At 39.5% G+C, this 22,661-nt stretch overlaps 1 protein-coding gene across 4 annotated transcripts in view; it reads left to right on the top strand.

Annotated features, from left to right (window-relative positions):
- Positions 1 to 22,661, top strand: part of LOC127424853 (low-density lipoprotein receptor class A domain-containing protein 4-like) — a 167,931-nt gene extending 145,270 nt beyond the window's left edge. For all 4 annotated transcript variants that reach the window (XM_051670343.1, XM_051670344.1, XM_051670345.1 and 1 more), the window contains 3 exons: positions 8,509 to 8,663; positions 10,467 to 10,520; positions 19,137 to 22,661. In XM_051670343.1, coding sequence (XP_051526303.1) covers positions 8,509 to 8,663; positions 10,467 to 10,520; positions 19,137 to 19,667 — 740 coding nt within the window. In that variant the 3' untranslated portion in view covers positions 19,668 to 22,661. The remainder of the gene's footprint in view (positions 1 to 8,508; positions 8,664 to 10,466; positions 10,521 to 19,136) is intronic.

Below are 22,661 nucleotides of genomic sequence, written 5' to 3'. Positions count from 1 at the left end.
TTTACATTTAAAGGTGTACCACCAGCTGATGGCTCCAACTGGCTGGAGAACTAGAGAGGACACAAGAAAACTTTCAAAGTTTTTCTCACCCTCACAGTCTTGCCATGCCGATGAAGTCACTAGGAAACTAGTCATTCGCCCTGCACGCAACTCTCTGCTGTGGAATTGTGTTGTGTAATGTGTGCTTTGTTATGAAGTCAAAGCCCAGTTTGAGTAATTTTCTATACGACTGTGAGCTTGACCGTCAGATCTGGCATGACATAATACCCGCGTCTTGTGCTTGACTCCACAAGCATGGTACTGTACTGGGGAGACATTTGGAGATGGAGCACAGATGGCTGGCAATGAGCTGCAGTCTCCATTCTCCAGCCTTTCCCCCACCTCCTCCACCCTCTCTTTTTCTTTCTTCCCAGATCGTGAGAGCACAGCTGTTTTCCTTCTGTTACGAAACTGTGGAGAGGAGGAAACAGGAAATGGCCTCATGAAATATAGATCTGGAGGCCAGACTTGGTTGTCTTTGCAGCTTGTGAGCACGTTCTAAAAAGTAGAGAGTGAGAGAGAGAGAAAACATTTTGATTAGGCTTATGTAATGCCTCTTCCATTTCCTTCAACTTGGAAACAGAATGGCCTCCGTAGAACAAGAGTAGCCTGGGCTTTCCAACCTTAGGAACATGGTGACAATTAGTCCTTGCGCTTGAACTAAGCACACCCAGTTCACCTAAGAGCCTGTTATAAGCTCGGTGACAGGTGTTAGCACATATCTCCTCTTAGATAACAACACAATGGAGCAGCATACGTAGCGATAAGAGGATTGAACCATCTGATCTCAGGGAGTCCACATAAGGCTAACCCGAAATAGACCAGCTGCCTCTCAGGCTCGCTGTTGTGCAGTTGTTGCCACATGATCACAGTCTGTTTACATTTTTGCCCTGTTACAAACAGGCTGATGGCAGTTTGTTGTGTCTGCTCTGTCTGGGGTTTGTGCCGGTAATCATAATACATTAACAGATCTTCCAGGATGCCGTCATGACTGACTTAGACTCCCGAGTCCTCCGATTAACACAGGGATGGTTGAACGAGGCTCAAGGAATACTATTTTATGTGACTGGGTCAGAAGTGGCCATTCTGAATGACGACTGGGTGAGGCTACCTGATGAGGTTAGCTTGCCTGGCTGCAAAGAGAAAATTGTTACCACTGCATTGGATAGTCCTGGATGAGGGAATGGTACTAGGGGAGTGCCCAGTTCTCTAGCTCGGCTTAGATGAAGACCTTAGTGTCTCTGAGGTTGAGATGTGTCTGTTATAACATGTTCGCTCCCCACCACCTTCCCAATTTACCACCAGTTGTTTGTGTCTTGGAGGCGGTCCAGATCGTAATGCAGTTAGGGGCAGCAGATTTGGGCCATTTTATCTCCTGTGTGCTGGGTTAACTCCTGGGATGCGTTTGGTCTGTGGTCCTCTCCTTCAAGCCCTCAACAGATGGGGCCTTGACTTGCAAGCACTCTCTCCAAAGGAGCCGTGGCACAGAGCCAGCGCCAGTGCAGCTTATTTAACAGTGCCACTACACAGCCCAGCTGCATTTTTGGTATGGCCTTGTTCCTGGAGAGAGAAAGTGGCTATGATAGTGAGGTCAGAAACATCATACTCAAATTTGAGACAGCCCAGCTACAGATAAAGCAGAACACCTCATTCAGAGTTGGCTTTGAGTAGGGATGGGTCAATGATTAGTTGGAAAATGAGACTGATTAGTGAGTTGATATTGATTGTTTTCCCTTGGTGTTTTTGCACTAAGCAACTTCACCTTGAAATGATGAAACAAATTCATCACCTTGAACATTACATTTAAAAACAATGACTGTTGAACTTTAAATCACCTGCCATAAGCAATGTTCACATTGTTATACATGTTCCAATATTATTTGTTTACAGCCAATGTGATACTGATTATTTTTTAGATTTAAGTGTCCGATAAACAGTATTCAGAACCAATTTTTAATTATTGTTGCCTTTCTACATTTAACACAATAAATAAATAACCATCAATATTCATGCCATTTTATTTATGTAAAGTAGTCTGCGAAACATAAAAGGAGGAATTTTAAAGGATGTCCCTTTTGTTAGATTCAATACAATGGCAGTTGATAGTTACTAATTTTTAAAGCTTTAAGAGAACCTCAAAGGTGTCAAAATGAGTCAGTGCTGCTCATATTCAATGTCTTTTGAAGGCATACAAATATGGTGGGAGAAAAATAAGTTAACAACAAAGTGTAAGTTAATTTACAGTGAAAATCTTTGCCATAGCTCTCATTTGCCCATTCATGAGAGAAACTCGCTCACGTGTTTACGTGAGAACTTGCTTTTTTCACACGAGAACTTGTGGTGTTTTTGCTTTTACCAGATTTTAGCATGAGCTGTTGTAAATGAGCATCTCCTTGTTACTAAAAAAAATGAAATTATACAGGGCTTCCTTAAGGCCATCTAGTCAGCTAGTTGTTCACACAACCCACCAACTAATCGATTTGGAAAATATGTAATTTTGCACATCCCTAGCTTTGAAATCTGTAAGCAATTATTATACATATTGTACACTTGAAAATGATCACCCTCAACAGCAACGTACTGTAGATGTGTTAGAGATCTGACCCCGCTTTCACAAAAAAATCTTAAGGCTAAAAGTAGCTCCTAATGTGGAAATTTAGGAGCAACTCTTAAAAATTAGGGGCCTGTCACTCCTAATTTTAGGACAAATTTTCATCTAAGAGTAATTCATGAAGCACTTTAATGCTAAAAGTAGCTCCTAAACTCATGACAGCTTAGAAATCATCCTGAGGACTTCTAACTCCCTAAGAGTGGCTGCTGATGTCAATCCACATTAAAAACAATATATTACAATATTATAATGACATTGACCGTTTAAAAAGGTATTGACTGAATTACAATGTATTACAATGTATTTTAATAATATAATATTATAAATATTATAGCCTAATGTTGACATTGACCTTTAAAAAACGTTAACTCTCCCACTAACTGAAACAACCCAATTACACCAGAGGTAAAAGTTTTGACAAATCTGCACTCCCTGGCCATATCAAAATAAAACTGTGTAGCGTGGATGAATTGGGAATTTCTGTCATCCGTCAGCAGAATAATCTCTCAAACTACAGACCGCATATCATCTGACAATTCATAGTGTATTTTTTCCTGTGGATGCGCACTCGCTGCAGAGAAAAATGGGGGCATTCACTTGGAATCACGGCAATCGCAGGGCTACCCGGTGTTTTGATGCTGCTGACAGGATTTCATTACATCAACACAGGATGAAGAAATGTTCATTAACCGAAAAATATCTATCTAGCTATCGTTGTATCATATGTGTATGTATATACACTGATCAGCCACAACATTAAAACCACCTGGCTAATATTGTGTCGGTCCCCCTCGTGCTGCCAAAACAGCACCAACCCGCATCTCAGAATAGCATTCTGAGATGCTATTCTTCTCACCACAATTGTACAGAGCGGTTATCTTGAGTTACTGTAGACTTTGTCAGTTCAAACCAGTCTGGCCATTCTCTGTTGACCTCTCTCATCAACAAGGCATTTCCATCCACTGAATGATGTTTTTTGTTTTTGTCACCATTCTGAGTAAATTCTAGATACTGTTGTGTGTGAAAATCCCAGAAGATCAGCAGTTACAGAAATACTCAAACCAGCCCATCTGGCACCAACAAACATCCACGCAATTATCTAATCAGCCAATCGTGTGGCAGCAGTGCAGTGCATAAAATCATGGAGATATGGGTCAGGAGCTTCAGTTAATGTTCACATCAACCATCAGAATGGGGAAAAAATGTGATCTCAGTGATTTGGAGCGTGGCATGATTGTTGGTGCCAGATGGGCTGGTTTGAGTATTTCTGTAACTGTAACTGATAATTTTGCAGTGATCTCTTAATTTTGTAAAAAAAAATTAAGAGATCACTGCAAAATTATCAGTTTCTCTAGATTTACTATTTATAGGTATGTGTTTGAGTAAAATGAACATTTTTGTTTTATTCTATAAAGTACTGACAACATTTCTCCTAAATTCCAAATAAAAATATTGTCATTTAGAACATTTATTTGCAGAAAATGACAACTGGTCAAAATAACAAAAAAGATGCAGTGTTTTCAGATCTCAAATAATGCTAAGAAAATAAGTTCACATTCATTTTTAAACAACACAATACTAATGGTTTAACTTAGGAAGAAAACAATATTTGATGGAATATTCCTGATTTTCAATCACAGCTTTCATGTATCTTGGCATGCTCTCTACCAGTCTTTCACATTGCTGTTGGGTGACTTTATGCCACTCCTGGCACAACAATTAAAGCAGCTCGGCTTTGCTTGATGGCTTGTGGCCATCCATCTATTCCAGAGGTTTTCAGTGGGGTTCAGGTCTGGTGATTGGGCTGGCCATGACAGGGTTTTGTTCCGGTGATCCTCCATCCACACCTTGATTGACCTGGCTGTGTGGCATGGAGCATTGTCCTACTGGAAAACCCAATCCTCAGAGTTGGAGAACATTGTCAGAGCAGAAGAAAGCAAGTTGTTTTCCAGGACATCCTTGTACGTGGCTTGATTCATGCATCCTTCACAAAGACGAATCTGCCCGATTCCAGCCTTGTTGAAGCACCCCCAGATCATCACCGATCCTCCACCTGTTCGTCTGATGGTTAGAAGGAGAACTGGAGAGGCCTTCAAGCCACAGTGTCTCACACCCACTGTGAAATTTGGTGGAGGATCGGTAATGATCTGGGGGTGCTTCAACAAGGAAATAAATAAGCAAATAAAACATGATGTAAACCATAGCAACGAGGTCAACTCCGCCTTATTCTTATTTTAAGATTTTCTTACTAAAACTTACTCTTAGCAGATTTGTGAATAGGTTTTAAGCAAAAACTCTTAGTAAGATAAAAATCTTTGTGAATACGGCCCCTGATGGTTTTTGCGGTAGGGTTCACTTTAATGTAGCAGCTCTGCAGCAGTTTTAGAACATAAACCTTAATGTGTTAAGAGGGAATTATGGGAGTTTCTCAGTGGGCAGCAGGGCTAATAAGATTTTTGTGAATGTATGTTTGGCACATTTCTGCATGGTTTTCATGTGACTGGGGAACAAGCCTATATTGACTGGGCCCATTTGTGTGTGGAAGTATGTCGGGCAGGGTGAGGTATGTTCAGGGGTCAGCCCTGGGTGTAACAAGCGCCTGGAAGAACGCAACACATCTGATTGCTTTTCACACTGGAGAAGTGACCTCAAAATAGGAAGTGAAGAGGAGACTGTCATGTCCATTCAGGCATTCCTTTCAAACAATTCCCAATGCATGCTCCTGTTTAAATAGTAAAAACATTGTTTTAAAATGAGCATATTTAAATTTGCTCCCTTCTTGACTTAGAAAACATTCACAAAAATCAGTTTAATATTGTAGTGGAAAAAAAGCCATGTGGAATGGCATGTTATCACATTTTTTATCTATTTTTAAAAGATTAATCTATTACATCACTGTCTGATTTTGTTCAATTTCACCCCACACAAATAATCTCTAGTATTCTTATATGTGTTCTGTTTGCTGCCCTCTGGCGGTCAGAATGATGAACATGTTGGACTTGCTATAACATTATCTTTATTTTTAGGCGATTATCATGACACTTTTCACCACAGTAATGTTAACGTCATTTGTGCCTGAAAACACACAAATCTTTAAAGGTTAAAGTGTAAGCATCACTATTATTATTGCTCATACTTTGGGTTTGGGATTTGTACAAACCCCTAACTTTTAGTATTAAACACTGCATGTACTACAGACACAAATGATACCTCAAATTGTGTGGCTTGTTGAGGAGAGGAAGGCTAGTACGTTCTAAGCAATCAGCCTTGTGATTTTTATCTGGTGGATGATATAAAACAGGTGAAACATTGCAATCCTAAGGAGGGATATGAGCCATATCTAGGGACCAGCTATCATAGAGACTTTGGTGGTGGGCTCTTTTGACATGGACCACCCATAATACCCTAGAAACCACATAGCAACGCCCTGGTGACTGGACAAGCACAATTTTCTTCAGAAATTGTACAAAAGTTTATTTTTGGCAATCGAGGGTCAACAGTACTATCCCACTTTTTCAGCCGTCTTAGTTCCTGAAGTATATTCCCATTCATTTTTTTTCCAATAGGGATTTCATAAAATCCTTCATAATAATTCTAAGCCATGAACCAAACACGCTCCAAACATTACAAACAATTTTAAAGCAAAAATTATTTTAAAATCAAACAAAAAGACAAAAGTACCAGACTCTACTTAAAGGTGCATTTAGTTCTTGTTCATGTCATCTTGGACTTACACTGACACCTAGTGGCGTGGATGCAGCATCATTCAAACGCAATAGTTTTCAGTTACTGATGCCAATGTAAAAATTCACAATTCACAGTCAGCCATGATTACTTTAATCAATGAGTGAAAGTGTCAAATAACAGGACGGTTACTGAGATTAAGCGAGTAGTATTCAGCTGGTCATGTGATTCTAAAATGGCAGCCCCCATGTGTGGACCCTCTCCATGTAGAATAGAACAGCTTTTATAAGGTTACTGATATGACTGGAGTCTTCATTTTAATGTGAGTGCTCATGATTTCCTACATATGTATCAAAATTACAATTAATTTCTTAAGGAGTGCAGCTTTTTTAATGAGGACAAAATTACTTAGTGCACCTTTAACGCGTTTAATGAAGGAATGAACTACAATCCCATGAAGCATTGCGAATGACTTAATCGAATTAAAAACAATGGAAATATATAAAACTATTGATTTAAAGTTGTTGATTGTAAGTATAGAAACAATATTTAAATTTGATTACAAAATATTTGCAAATATACAAGTAGTTTGAGGATTGAGAAAGGATTTCCTCCCCATAATACTACCTCCTTCCTCCTCATGCGTAGTGTAGTTCTTTCTCAGCAATCCTGTAGTTAATCATGATTTTTAAACAATGAAGTTAAAATAATGCAGACTGATGGCTTCAACAGACACATCAATTAATCAACTCAGAGCTTACTATACAGTAAGTCTGTCTTTAAAGATTTTTACACCGATGAGCCAAAACATTATAACCACCTGCCTAATATGCTGTTGGTCCTCCGCGTGCCACCAAAACAGCACCGACCCCCCCAAGGCATGGACTCTACAAGACCCCTGAAGGTGTCCTGTGGTATTTGGCACCAAGACATCAGAAGCAGATCCTTCAAGTTCTGTAAGTTGCGAGTTGGAGCTGCCGTGGATCGGACTTGTTGGTCCAGCACATCCCACAGATGCTCAATCGGATTGAGATCTGGGGAATTTGGGGAACTCTCCATCATGTTCCTCAAACCATTCCTGAATAATGTGTGCAGTGTGGCAGGACGCATTATCCTGCAGAAAGAGGCCACTGCCATCAGGGAATACCATTGCCATGTGTACCTGGTCTGCAACGACGTTTAGGTAGGTGGCACATGTCAAATTGACGTCCACATGAATTGCCAGACCCAGGTTTTCCCAGCAGAACATTGCCCAGAGCATCACATTCCCTCCACCGGCTTGACATCTTCCCACAGTGCATTCAGGTTCCATCACTTCCCCAGGTAAACGGCACACACGTACACAGCCATCCACATAATGTGAAAGAAAACAGGACTCATAGGACCAGGCAACTTTCTTCCACTGCTCCATTGTCCAGTTCCGATGCTTGTGTGCACATTGTAGGTGCTTTCGATGGTAAACAGGGGTCATCATGGTCACTCTGACTGGTCAGCAGCTACTCAGCCCCTTACGCAGCAGGGTGCGATGCACTGTGTTGTGACACATTCCTCCCGTAACATCATTAACATTTTCTGTGAGTTGTGCCACAGTAGACCTTCTGTCAGTTCGGACCAGACGGGATAGCCTTCGTTGCCCTCACGCATCGATGAGCCTTGGGCGCCCAACACCCTGTCACTGGTTTGTGGTTTGTCCCTCCTCAGACCACTGTTGGTAGGTACTCACCACTGCTGACCAGGAGCACCAAACAAGCCTTGCTGTTTCAAAGATGCTCTGACCCAGTCATCTGGCCATAACAATTTGGCCCTTGTCAAAGTCGCTCAGGTCTTTTCTCCTGCCCATTTATCCTGCATTCAACACGTTGACTACAAGAACTGATTGATCGCTTACCATCTAATCTACACAGACCTTGACATGTGGCCTTGTTAGAAGATGATCAACATTATTCGCTTCACCTGTGAGTGGTCATAATGTTTTGGCTCATCCGTGTAAGTTATCGTTAAAAATCATTTTGCCAACGGACAAAAAAAATGTATTTGATTTTTACCCCCAGAACCAGACTGTTGCGCTTTATTCCATTTAGAGCTGCTAGTGGCACAGAAATTACAAACTTCAGCTTTAACATCAGATCTCTCTGAATGCTAATGATTTTCTCTTGGTTTTTCTTGTGTTGCAGCTGAACTGGAGTTTGTTCAGATAATAATCATAATTGTGGTGATGACTGTAATGGTAGTTGTGATCATCTGTTTGCTGAACCACTATCGGCTGTCAGCCTGGGCCTTCCTTACACGTCACAGCCAGGCTCGCCGACAAGACGAGGGCATGCAGCCGGTAAGTGTGAGCATGTGTTTTTTATTCTGTGTGGGTGTTTGTTTTACAAATGAGTTAAGATGGTTGATTAGTTGTCCAATAACCAACTAGTCAATTAGTAAGCCACTTGACCAGTGAGTTTACATAATTTTCAAAGTAGATTTCTATTAGAGATGCACTGATTTAACAACCAAATATATGACATTGGCCGATTGTTTAAAAACAGCTGATGATCAGGGTCGATCAGTCAATTATTTCCTGTCAAAATGGGGAGGAAATACATGTTGGGCCAATAAGGCCCCAATATAAATCTAGTGAAATCAGAGAATGAATGAGTGTGACTTCATTTTGAACTAAATCTGGCCAAAAAGGAGGCGTTTTTGAGACAATTGTGGTGATATACCGGTACCAAAAAATATAAACTTGAAAAAAAGAGACATTTTCCAAGACTATGTGATGTGATTTTTTTAGATTAAGTCTATAAAATACTACAAAATAATGTTAACCGGTGCATATGGCCATGTACAGCATGTTAGCATTAGCATTATCGCAATAAATGCAGAATGTAAACATGACAAATTACACATGATCTACTACATATATATTACTTCAAATCGTCGTAAAGTGGTTAAAACAGGTTATTTTGCTGAACTCTCATGTGGATTCTATGTCATGTAGTCATTGATGACACATTTTAATATCACATTGGTTAATGTTTTACATGTAGCCTGTTGACAGGACAGCGTGTATCTCATCCTCCTCTAAATGTTGGCCCTAGCGGCGTGGCCAGTGTCTGAATTTTCTCAAACAGACCATTGCTCTACTGTTTCGATCATCTTTCTAGCTTTGAGTGAAAAATGAAGAACTTCGCAGTGAGTGTATTGGAGCCTTTAGCTTGCTAACAATAATATTTGAATTGTTCATATGCTAAAGCCCTCTCTGAGAAGTTACATCTCTAAATTCATCCCCTTGAAAGCACAGGCAATACAACCATCAAAGCACCCCTTTTTGTGGTGTCCAAATCCACCACTTTAAACAATACATTTTAAAATAATTCCTTTCAGTTCAAAATGGTTTTAAAAATGTGATTTGAGACCCCTGTGCTCTATTCCATTGCTTTGCATTCCACCCAAATGTTTTTAAATTCAAGAACCTGTGTGTCGCCATCTTACATTCATTTGTGTCTGTGTACAAAGTTTCCACTTCACCATGTGTGTCCTTTCTGTGCGAGTTCTAAACTCGAGTGGGTGTTGAGTTCCTGTTCTTTCATTTGATCACCATGTGTGTGACTTTGTGACCATGTTCATATGGGACTCATTCACGTGTGTGCCGACTTCTGAGTCTTTGCAGCAGTGCCAGTTGACTCCGCGCGTGTTATATACCTCCTTATGTTGATTTATGTTTTGTTGTTTAGTGCTGAGACATGCTCGTCTAGACTGCAGTCCATATTTACCTCCCAGAGAGAGAGAGTTATAGAAAGATAGGAAGAGGATGAAGACATGATTTAGGAACAGATGTAGAGCATGAAAGGAGCAAAAACAGCTAAGCTCTTAAATTCAGAAACAAGCTTGTAAATTAGAAATAGTGCATTGCTCCTTTTTGCAGCATTTTGCTCGTTTTATTTTCTAGAGGCTGCAAGATAAACCAGAGGTCCTGGATTAAAGATGCATGTAATTAATGCATTCTTATATTGGGGTTTTGCTTTTCTGCCAAAAATCAAACCTCAGTGCATTAGATGTTGATTTAAATGCATCAAAATTGATTTTATTTGTTGTCTTCAATGCATGACTCAAATCGTCCATCTCTCTTCTGGATCTTTTCTAGGATGGCTGTGCATGGCCAACAGATAGTTTGGTGACACAACAAGGAGCCACTGAGGTTAGTTGAGTCAACTGACCTATTATTCAACCAGTCTAAAAAATACTGTTTAATGCTCTAATGTTTTCATGTCATTAATAGGGCTAGAGGAGAATGCAGAATTTAATTTTTGCCTTTTGACAATATTTAATATTGATCAAAACATTTATGTATTTGCTCTAAAATGGGTAAAAAAAATAAAATAAAAAAAAATCAGTCCTTTTCAACCAAACTAAACCATTGTTGCGAAGTACATTGAAAATGTTATATAATATATAAATATATAAAGAAATATAACATACAATATAAGTACATTCAACCATGCTCTATTTTTTAATGTCATGTATAGGGCTGGAGGAGATTACTTAAAAATGCCATTTAAATTTTGTTTTACCATGCCATTCAAAGCCACGCTTCAAGACACCCCACACAGCTCCCTACAGAACTTTAGGTTGATTCATGTTTTATGTGTTTGTTAATGTCTTGGGACATCGGGAGCCGCCCCTTAGTGGGGGGGGATATGTTATGTTTATTCTGTTGGTTCATGTTTTTGATGTCTTTTATTTTTGAAAATCTAGTTCCTGGTTCATGTCATGTGTTCCCTAGTCATGTGATGTACTGTTTTCCCTCCATGTTCATGTGTCGTTTTCATTGGTTCATTGTTTGATTATCTTGTTTAGAGTTCTGTTTGTTCATTGGTTTAGGTTCCCCCATGTCCAGTTATTTAAGCCCTCATGTTTTCCATTGTTGTTTGTCAGGTATTGTGTTTGGTAACATTGTCAGTTTATGTCAAGCCATGTTTATGTCAAGTCAAGTTCATGTTCATGTTTATGTGTCACGTTTGTAGTTAGGGTTTTTTAGTTTTCACGTTTATTCATAAATTTGCACTTGGGTTCTTCATTTCATCATCTTCGTCATTGCCAGCAGCCACTCCTTACAATTTCTCTCTAAATAAACACAGAGAATTATATTTTAACATTGATACCTATAACAACAATATAATATATATAAGTACATAGTAAAAAACAGCAATTTTTACCTATAGTTGGAGTCAGAAATTTACATATGCCAAATACATTTAAACTCAGTTTTTCACAATTCCTGATATTTAATTGTAGAAAACATTCCCTGTCTTAGGTCAGTTAGGATCACTACTTTATTTAAAAAATATGAAATGTCAGAATAATAGTGGAGAGAATGATTTATTTCAGCTTTTATTTCTTTCATCACATTCCTAGTGGGAAGTTTATATACAATTTGTTAGTATTTGGTAGCATTGCCTTTAAATTGTTTAACTTGGGTCAAATGTTTTGGGCAGCCTTCCACAAGCTTCTCACAATAAGTTGCTGGAATTTTGGCACATTCCTCCAGACAGAACTGGTGTAACTGGGTCAGGTTTGTAGGCTTCCTTGCTCGCACACGCTTTTTCAGTTCTTTTCTATCGGATTGAAGTCAGGGCTTTGTGATGGCCACTCCAATACCTTGACTTTGTTGTCCTTAAGCCATTTTGACACAACTTTGGAGGTATGCTTGGGGTCATTGTCCATTTGGAAGACCCATTTGCAACCGAGCTTTAACTTCCTGGCTGATGTCTTGAGATATTGCTTCAATATATCCATATAATTTTCCTTTCTCATGATGCCATCTATTTTGTGAAGTGCACCAGACCCTCCTGCAGCAAAGCACCCCCACAACATGATGCTGCCACGGTTTGGATGGTGTTCTTCGGCTTGCAAGCCTCCCCCTTTTTCCTCCAAACATAACGATGGTCATTATAGCCAAACACTTAACATTTTGTTTCATCAGACCAGAGGACGTTTCTCCAAAAAGTAAGATCTTTGTCCCCATGTGCACTTGCACTGTAGTCTGGCTTTTTTATGGCGGTTTTGGAGCAGTGGCTTCTTCCTTGCTGAGCAGCCTTACAGGTTATGTCGATACAGGACTCGTTTTACTGTGGATATAGATACTTATCTACCTGTTTCCTCCAGCATCTTCACAAGGTCCTTTGCTGTTGTTCTGGGATTGATTTGCACTTTTCGCACCAAACTACATTCATCTCTAGGAGATAGAATGCGTCTCCTTCCTGAGCGGTATGATGGCTGCGTGGTCCCATTGTGTTTATACTTGCATACTATTAATTGTACAGATGAACGTGGTACCTTCAGGCATTTGGAAATTGCTCCCAAGGCTGAACCAGACTCGTGGAGGTCCACAATTATTTTTCTGAGGTCTTGGCTGATTTCTTTTGATTTTCCCATGATATCAAGCAAAGAGGCACTGAGTTTGAAGGTAGGCCTTAAAATACATCCACAGGTACACCTCCAATTCAGTACACCTCCTATCAGAAGCTAATTGTCTAAAGGCTTGACATCATTTTCTGGAATTTTCCAAGCTGCTTAAAGGCACAGTTAACTTAGTGTATGTAAAATTCTGACCCACTGGAATTGTGATGTAGTCAATTAAAAGTGAAACAATCTGTCACGTATTCTGTGTGTTTTTGCTTAGACTTTTATTTTGAAATTCTTGTTTAGTTCCCCGTTCCTGTTTCCTGTTAATTTTGTAGTCCTTTGTAGTTTCTTTTCATGATTGGTTTTCCCCTGATTGTTTTCCCCAGGTGTTCCTCATTTCCTTGTTTGCCCATTTGTATTTAAGCTCTTGTTTCCCCTGGTTTCTTTGTCAGTCTTCACATGTGTTGTCACGGTCTGTGCCTGGTTTCCCGTGTTTTGTTTTGTTTTGTTTTGTTTTGTTTTGTTTTGTTTTGTTTTATTCTATTCTGAGTACTTTGTTTATCTTTGATTTCCATTAAAAGCTGCATTTAGATCCTCATTCCTCACCTGCCTCTTCACAGAAAGACTGGATCTAGCAGCTGTCAGAATTCTACTCCTTCAACAAGGGGACCATCCAGTTGAGGATCATGTCCGTGAGTTTTTAGAGCTGGCAAATTAAGTGCACTATCCAGACCGCTCTCTGGTGATTTTCTTCCAGGCCGGTCTGAATAGTGCACTGAGGGAACTGATGCCTCCGGCTGATCCTCACTGGATGCTCGGCGAATATGTGGAGAAGGCTCTGGAACTTTGTGGTTCCTATTATATAGTGGATTATGGCAGGAACCCTGGGTCAAAACCTTCGTCTTCGGCTCCCTTCTCGAAGCCTTCCACGGCCCCTGTCTTGAAGCCTTCCACGGCCCCTGTCTCAAAGCTGTATGATCTGCCATTGATGTCGGTGCGTAGGTCATTGAAGACCCTACCTCAAAAATTGAGGCCCACTCCTGCCACGGCCAACGAGCCAACGCCCATGGCCAATGAGCCAACGCCAACGCCCGCCACGGCCAATGAGCCAACGCCCGCCACGGCCAACGAGCCTACGCTCGCCAAGGCTAACGAGCCAACGCTCACGCCCGCCACATGCGGTACACAGCCATCCATGTAATGTAAAAGAAAACAGGACTCATAGGACCAGGCAACTTTCTTCACTGCTCCATTGTCCAGTTCCGATGCTTGTGTGCCCATTGTAGGTGCTTTCGATGGTAAACAGGGGTCTCCGCCCTCTCCCCCAGAGACTATTCCTCCTGCGGCTCCGCCCTCTCCCCCAGAGACTATTCTTCCTGCCGCTCCGCCCACTCCCCCAGAGACTCCTCCTACAGCAGCTCTGCCGCCTGACCCTGTCCCTGTCCTGTGGCTGCCTCCCAGGCCTCCTGACCCTGTCCCTGTCCTGTGGCCGCCTCCCAGGCCTCCTGACCCAGTTCCCACCTTGAGGTCATCTCCTTGGTCTCCTGGCCGTCCGCCTGATCTGCTCTGGTCTCCCTGGTCTCCTGGCCGTCCACCTGATCTGCTCTGGTCTCCTTGGTCTCCTGGCCATCCGCCTGATCTGCTCTGGTCTCCTGGCCATCCGCCTGATCTGCTCTGGTCTCCTGGCCATCCGCCTGATCTGCTCTGGTCTCCTGGCCGTCCACCTGATCTGCTTTGGTCTCCCTGGTCTAATGGCCGTCTGCCTGATCTGCTCTGGTCTCCTTGGTCTCCTGGCCGTCCGCCTGATCTGCTCTGGTCTCCTTGGTCATCTGGCCGTCTGCCTGATCTGCTCTGGTCTCCTTGGTCATCTGGCTGTCCGCCTGAACTACCTGTTTTCCCTCACACCCCATGGACAATTTGGTTTTTTGATTTGTTTTTGGAGCGTCTGGAATCCGCTCCTTAAAAAGGGGGCTCTGTCACGTATTCCCTGTGTTTTTGCTTAGACTTTTATTTTGAAATTCTTGTTTAGTTCCCTGTTCCTGTTTCCTGTTAATTTTGTAGTCCTTTGTAGTTTCTTTTCATGATTGGTTTTCCCCTGATTGTTTTCCCCAGGTGTTCCTCATTTCCTTGTTTACCCATTTGTATTTAAGTCCTTGTTTCCCCTGGTTTGTTTGTCAGTCTTCACATGTGTTGTCACATTCTGTGCCTAGTTTCCCATGTTTTGTTTCGTTTTATTCTGAGTACTTTATCTTTGATTTCCATTAAAAGCTGCATTTAGATCCTCATTCCTCGCCTGCCTCTTCACACAATCTGTAAACAAGTTTTGGAAAAATTACTGATGTCATGCACAAAGTAGATGTCATAAACGACTTGCCAAAACTATAGTTTGCTAATAATAAATCTGTGGAGTGGTTAAATGAGTTTTAATGACTACAACCTAAGTGTATGTAAACTTCTGACTTCAACTGTACATACAATTTTTACTAAAACTATTAAAGCATGTAAAATGCCATACCAGTGACTTCTGTGAAACAAAATAATATGAAATATGATTCAAATATTCAATATAATGCCTATCCCTAGTCATTTATACATATTTCAGTTCAAGTCTGAGGGTTTGCTATAGCAATTAATTTCTATATCAATTGTTTTGATTGATTGAGGGTAACCATGATCTAATAAACTTGCCCATATAACAAAAAATGTATAGATGTTGACATTAAAAGGGTGACAAAAATTTGATTATTATATGATATATTTAGGGCTGTCAATCAATTGAAATTTTTTTAATCAAATTAATTACATAAAATGTCGCATATCAATATTTGCTGTGAAAGGCCCCTAAATAAAGTTATTTCTATATTAAATCAATACATAATTCAAATAATTATAAATATACTGTATATAATCTTGAGACCCGAGTGTGACTGCTGTGTGCATTTTCCATTTTCCTTTTTGATTTGTAACTAGTAGCACCTAATAAACAAGCAAAAAAATAAAAAAAATACACTCTAGACCAAATATTAAAAATGAATGTCCACATGTGGACAGCGAGACTACGTTGTGAAATTTTAAACACACTAAGCTATAGAAAGTCAGAATTTTTTCATCAAATTCTTTATTATGTTTCCATGAGTGTTGGTTATTCATGTTTTTGAGACACTACAGACATTACAGCTGATTTTCTGTAAAGCTGAATAAATAATTCTTATTCAAAGTAATGTCCAGCATCATCCAATCACAGCCAACCATGTTAAAATTAAATGTAGCATTATAAAATTCTGAATCTATGTACTGATTACCATTGTCTAGGGCTGAAATGATTAGTCGACGTTATCGACAGCGTCGACAATAAAAAATTGTCTACAACAATTTTCGTTGTCGAATAGTCGTTTGATCTCATTTAAAGTAACATGAGATCACATTAAACTCTAATGATGACGTGTGAAAGCAGCACTACAGTTCACGCCTGACTGAGGAGAGGAAGAAAACACAGCTCACAGTCCAGATGCACGCTAAACCTTCCAAACAGCTTCAGGTGATGTAGATTGCAAAGTATGAGGGAATTATACAAAAATACAAATAAGTAAATTCAGAAACACTCTTGTTGTGGAATAAGCAGAGCCGGAGCTGCCGCTCTGCTGAAGCAAAACTTGCGTTTTGAGCGTCTTTAAAGGAAACACCCCGGCGTTACATCTTTAATGCAGTTATATTTAATGCGTTATTGCTTTATTAAAATTCAAATAATAAGGAAGCTGGTCATGTAAATAACTACAAACTCCAAAACTGGCATTTCTCTGTGCGGTCAGTGCCTCTTCTATGAGTTGTGTGAATGTCCAAATCTAAGGGGGGAGTTTGAAACTGCACCCGGCTGAGGCACACTGTCATGGGGAGGCTCATCCCTCGAGTACGCACACTTAATGCAGCTAGATTATAACGTGATGGCTCGCGACTTATTGAATCATAACATATGTCACTCTGTTTATTATCGTGAAGAAAATTGGCAATACGCAGCTTTATTAATAAGAGAGAGTTATTATTTTTTTTGTGAATTAAAGATGGATTGAAGTAAATAGAAGGTGAGAGAGGGTAGTCTTCGCCCCATTATACAATGCAACAAAATACGTTTTTGATTTGTTTTTGTTTTGGCTTTTTTTCCAATATAAATATCTAAAACTCCTTTAAAACAACGTACATTTACTTTAGCAGCTATACTGCAGAAGAAAAAATTGTTACCTGAGAATGTGGAATATAATATTAAAAATACAAATATTTAAAAATATCAAAAAATCCACTTATATTTAAGATACATTCTCTTAAAGCAAGTCTAAATATCTATGTTGCTTGTTTTAAGAATTTTTCGACAATCTTAAATGGAAAACAAGACAAAAACACTTGATAACAATAACAGGATTTTTTTTTTGCAGTGATTTTCTTTACTGAAATAAACGTAATAAAAAAAAATTTGTTGTTTTTTTTTAATTCAGTGAATGTCATTTAGAGGTATTTTTAAAAGATGATTTTGTCCTCTTTATTGCTAGCAAGCACGTTTAATGCAATCTTTTAAGTCAGGGCACAAATATATAGTCGGTTAAGGGCTAATGATTAATTGTTGCAATAATCCCGAATAGTCAAATAATCGTTCTAATAATCATTAGATTAGTCGGTTATCAAAATAATCTTTAGTTGCAGCCTGAAACTGAACTTTTGACCAGATGTTAGGAGTGAATGCACTTGGCTGCATAGGAAAAATATAGGATGCTCCCTTGCTCACTATTTAGTGAATAACTTAACCTCCAGTGTGCTGCCTGTCTTCACTGGTCTCAGAACAGTTCAAAATGCAACTTATTTTCATCCCAACTCCATATAAATCCTCTGAAAGCAAAATTGTTCAGCTTTTGGGTGAACCCATTTATTCTTAATATGAAAAGGCACAGTAAATATATAGGAATGCATTAACTAATGTTAATGAATAGAATCGTATTGGACAGAGCTAACAAAATGAAACATAAAATGTATTTTAAAATGAAGCTAAATGACCCACAGATGTGTTAGAGTTGAAAGTTATTAAAAATAACTAACATGTTTTTTTTCTACTTTTGAGGAAATACAATGCCAGTGTCCACATATGTAGACATCATGTTTATCAGGGCACTGATGTGCGAAAATGAATGGATTTTTTAAAGCGGCATATCAAACGAAACTAGAGATGCTACTCTTTACAACCAAACAGGTTTAAATGAAAAAACTTAAAGAGATTTCTTACCAAAGGCACTTTTGTTGGCTCTGCATCCGTAGGAGCACTTTGAGGAAACTGGCGGCATGCTGTTGTGTCACTTGCGGCAGAAGTTAACCCTTTAAATGACAGTCTAGAGTCTTGTGGACATTATTCAGTCGGTTTTTATTCATTTACATAAATTATGCGTTGCATATAGCGAAGCCAAAATACAACGTCCACGCATGTGGATGCGGGGTCACACGAGGATAATAAATATAATAATTTAGATATTCAGATTGAAATCTGCATTATTGTGGCAGAAGAGTCAAGCATTAATTACACAATACAAAAAGTGGTTTTTGAAGCCAATATATTGTTTGTTTTATTCCCATATTATAAACATAACCTACCATCAACAGCAATCCATTTTTCAATTGAGTTCATCAGTCTGTCTTGTTTTCACAATACGTGTTCTTGTGTTTGGTCTGCGCTATTTTTAATTGTCGGTCTATGTGCAAATGCGTAAGATACACACTTTAAAAGGGTCTTACTGCTATTCAGTATCATAAATGTGCATTTTTTATGGATGCTGTGTCAAGTTAAAAGTAGTTGAAACTTTGAGAATCACGTCTCAAGATCCCTGCATTCTGCTGTTCTGTTGTGGTTGAGGCGCGCTGACTGCCCCCTGCTGACGCGGCTCGTAAAAACACTTGGTAAGAAGTGTATAGCTGCAGGCAGAGCTCCAAACAGCCAGCAAAGATATAGGGAGCCCCTAAACTAACCTTAACTGTGTGGAAGTGATGCCCCTTTTTGGAGTTGGCGCAACCCCATTTGGAGATCTCTGGCCTGCAGCTATACCTACTTGTAGATGGTAGGAAAATATTAACTTTTTTTTGCGGAATTTACGTATGGGTCAGGGGGCGTGATTAATACATACATTTCTTTAACACATTTTTTATATAATTAATTGCACAAAATGTACATGTTGAATCAATTGCCCTAGATATAATACATATGATATGATACACAAGATGTACACAAAATTGCTTAAAATTAAATCAGCATTTATTGGATATGGTATTTACTCAGAATTTACTCAAAAATATTTGAAAACAGAGTTTATGTAAACTTTTACACTGCACTCTCAGGTTAAATTCTAATGGTTAATCTTTTTTTTTTTTCCATTTTAAGGTGATGTATGGTCCACGGAGTGGAGACCGCTTCAACCCGCCTTCATTTATGCAAAGGGACCGATTCAGCCGCTTCCAGCCCACCTACCCGTACCTGCAGCAGGACATCCACTTACCACCCACCATTTGCCTGTCAGATGGCGAGGAGTTGCCGCCCTATAAGGGCCCCTGTACGCTGCAACTCAGAGACCCTGAGCAGCAGCTCGAGCTTAGCCGTGCGTCCGTGCGCGCTCCACCCAACCGGACCATTTTCGACAGCGATCTGATAGACGTTTACGTGCACGGAGGCGGGCCGCGGCCCCCGAGCAGCAACTCTGGGAAGAGTGCCTCGAACTCGCACGTAGAGGGGCCGCCACCCACCTATAGTGAGGTGATGGGTCAGACGTACCCAGGCTCCACCTCCTTCCTGCACCAGCACAGCAATAACGCACCACCCTCCAATCAGAGGACAGCCAGCGGCTCCGCCCAACCTGGCACAAGAACAACTCTGTTCATCAAGGTTAAGGATAGCCAGCGTGACAAACCGGTGTGACTAGGAGGCGCTTGTGTCTCTGGTACTGCCTCCAGGACCTAGAGGGGAGTGGCTTCACTCTTGGCCACGCCTTTTGCACAATTTGAATAGAGAATTGAGGAACCAAGCTTACAAATGTTTTTTTTTTTTTTTTTTTTGCTAGAACTTTGGGGCCTTGTATGGATGTTTGGGCTTCTTGGCTAAATTTTTGTCTGTTTGTTTGGTTTTGTATGCTTTCCTGTAGTTAAAGAAAATGTATGTTGGCACAGATTGTTTGCGTGAGAGACCACCTAGGTCATAGGATTGAGACATTTTTTATTTGTTTGTGCATTTCCAGGACTTGTAAACATAAACTGTTCACAACCAATCAAAATTTAAATTGAGTGCCATGATATAATCTTATATCTTGGGGATATAAGACTCACCACAACAAGTTTTTACTTTGCACTTATTCTTTAAATAGTATACATGGCTACCGGTACCTGGGATTTTTTTTCCTTTTCACTTTTTTCTTTGTTTTTTTTTCTGAAATGGAGATGTAGAACTCTGATCCAGCCTAAAATCTCCACAACTGAACTGCATCATGGCACTTATAAAAAGGGGGTTTAACAAACTGTTCAAATTCCACATTATTTTCCACTGACCAAGTGAGAGATATTGGAATGGATATCTGCAAGATGGAAGTTACGACACATACGCCACTTTCATCCTGTCGAGTAGCACTTTAAACTTACGTCACTTCAGCATTGTCATGGGGTCCAAGTGCAAGGAAATCATGGGAACTGTAGTCTTATGCACATCGTCGCGTGTCATATCTCATACTGTTTATCGTTTTCCACTAAGAAAAGCATGCATCATGTAGTTTTCCAGTTATCCATACTATATCTCATATTTTATCCCTAATTCTTCTCTCCTGGAATGCCGTTTAATTCCAAGGCACCACAGGAACATGGTTTTGCTTGTTTATCCTACACCAGTATTTATTCTTTGTGAAAGTGTACCTAACACGATCCACTGTAACATCCATGTGCTCCCCCATTTCTTTTTTTTTTTTTTTTTTCAGATTATCACCACATGGCACACATTTGGAATGCTTTCAGACACGTTGATTGTTTTTGTGATCACATCCGAGCTTTGTAAACCATCGGCTTTTGTCTCATAGAAAACCTATCAGAGCTTAGGCTATTTATTTGTTTAACTATTTATTTATGTTACCAGTTTAGGAGGATCTTTGGTTCATGTGGATGGGAAAGTCACTGTTTTCCCCCAAAATAGGTTTCTGTACAATCTCTTTTGCAAGATTTACAAGCAAATGTTATCTCCCATTTGGTTTAATGGTTGGTTTTGAAGCTTCAAAACGACCTCCTCTCATTGGCTCAGCTTCCTGTCACTCATTCTGGCTGTGCAGTTTGAATTTTTACTGTATTGCTGCTACTGCTACTGCTGCTTATGTAGGCTTATATCTGCTTCCCCATTACTTTATATTCCCATAGATGTTTGTGCTGTTTTTGTTTTTTTTTTTGTTTGTTGTTTTTTCGTTCGTTAACATTCATAGTCGTACTAGGAAAACAAATCAAATGTATTTTTTTACGTTTTACGCAGATTTGCATGTTACTATTTACATGAGCAAATTTGGTGCCTAACAGTCATGTTTAAGCAGACATAGAAACCCACTTGCACTCAAAAGTCCCCACCTTTGTTGTGCCTCACTTCCTATGGTGCTTCTTTCAGTAGTCGGACTCTGTTTTTTTGTATGGTGCTGTATATAACTTGAATATATTATGCACATATCCTACCCAATGGGTAGAAAACCACAAGAAAGCATTGTTAATACTGTAATATAATGTATAGAGAATATTAAAAAGAAAAATTTAACACAGTGGCATCAAGTTTTGTGAATGCCTTCAATTGTGCTTTGTCTTTTTTGTAAAACAAAGTTTGCAAAGAGAAATGCTACATTATGGTCACGTAAAGACATAAATACTTCTTATATTTTTCTTTCCTATACAGTAAATGCAAATCTGTTATGTGATGAAACAAATATTCTGATTATAAGGCAGTTATATAAAGGATATCTAGCTGCTGCTTTTATAACTTCTGGAGAAAGAATTATAAATGCCAGCACTCGTCATTTTATTTATTGACATTTTTATTTTGTGACTGCTAGCTGTTTGGACTTGTAAGAACCACGCTCAGTCAATCGCAGAAAATAACTTAACGTAACATAATTGTACCGTAGTTAATGAAATAAATTAGACAAATGAAACGGATTGTCGATTTTGGGCTCCCACAGAAACAGAAAGGACGTTTTGTGGTTTATATCAGAACAGCAGCTCAGGTTGAGGCTATATCTTATTGGTGGGACATCCAACAAAATGGATTTACCAGTTGGAGTTCCACTGTGAGAAAATCCAGCCCATTGCATGTTCATTTTGCCATTTTGCATAGCAGTCTCATTCCGAGCTCTCTGCACCAAACGGCTCCTCTTCAGAAACATGCTGTGTTCCGTTTCCTGTACGTGCTTGAATGAACAAATAAACAAATGACTGACTGACTGAAGAGTTGTGTGGGTGAATTCAGCATCTTGTTCAAAGAATAGATCAGAAATTCCAACTCCACAGAAATTCACAGCATCAATGGCCTTGCGCAAGATCACATCACGGGACTTCATGATCTATTGTGGACTACAAACTTTTCTTTTTTACGAGGAAAAAAAACAGTTTATTGAGCAAGGAACACTGCTGTCCTTATGCCTTTTTTATTTGTATTGTTCTATTATTTAATTGTGATGTCAGCGGTTTTCAGTTTGAGGTCTGTTAATTGCAATACTTTTACAGGAAAAAGGTGACTAAAAACTATTTTAAAAATGAATAAAAACAAATAAATACAAGGACAAAAAAATCAATAAAACTATTGCTCAAAGATACTATTGTAGTCCCTCATGAAATGATTCCACGCTTGTTCTTTCGCTGTCATCAAATGGCTAGAGAGAGCAATAAAATTGAGGAAAACATG

The sequence above is a fragment of the Myxocyprinus asiaticus genome, chromosome 34, assembly GCF_019703515.2.
Source record: "Myxocyprinus asiaticus isolate MX2 ecotype Aquarium Trade chromosome 34, UBuf_Myxa_2, whole genome shotgun sequence".
Lineage (NCBI taxonomy): Eukaryota > Metazoa > Chordata > Actinopteri > Cypriniformes > Catostomidae > Myxocyprinus > Myxocyprinus asiaticus.
The sequence above is the reverse complement of the archived record's forward strand: the minus strand, read 5'-3'. Positions and strand labels throughout refer to the sequence as shown.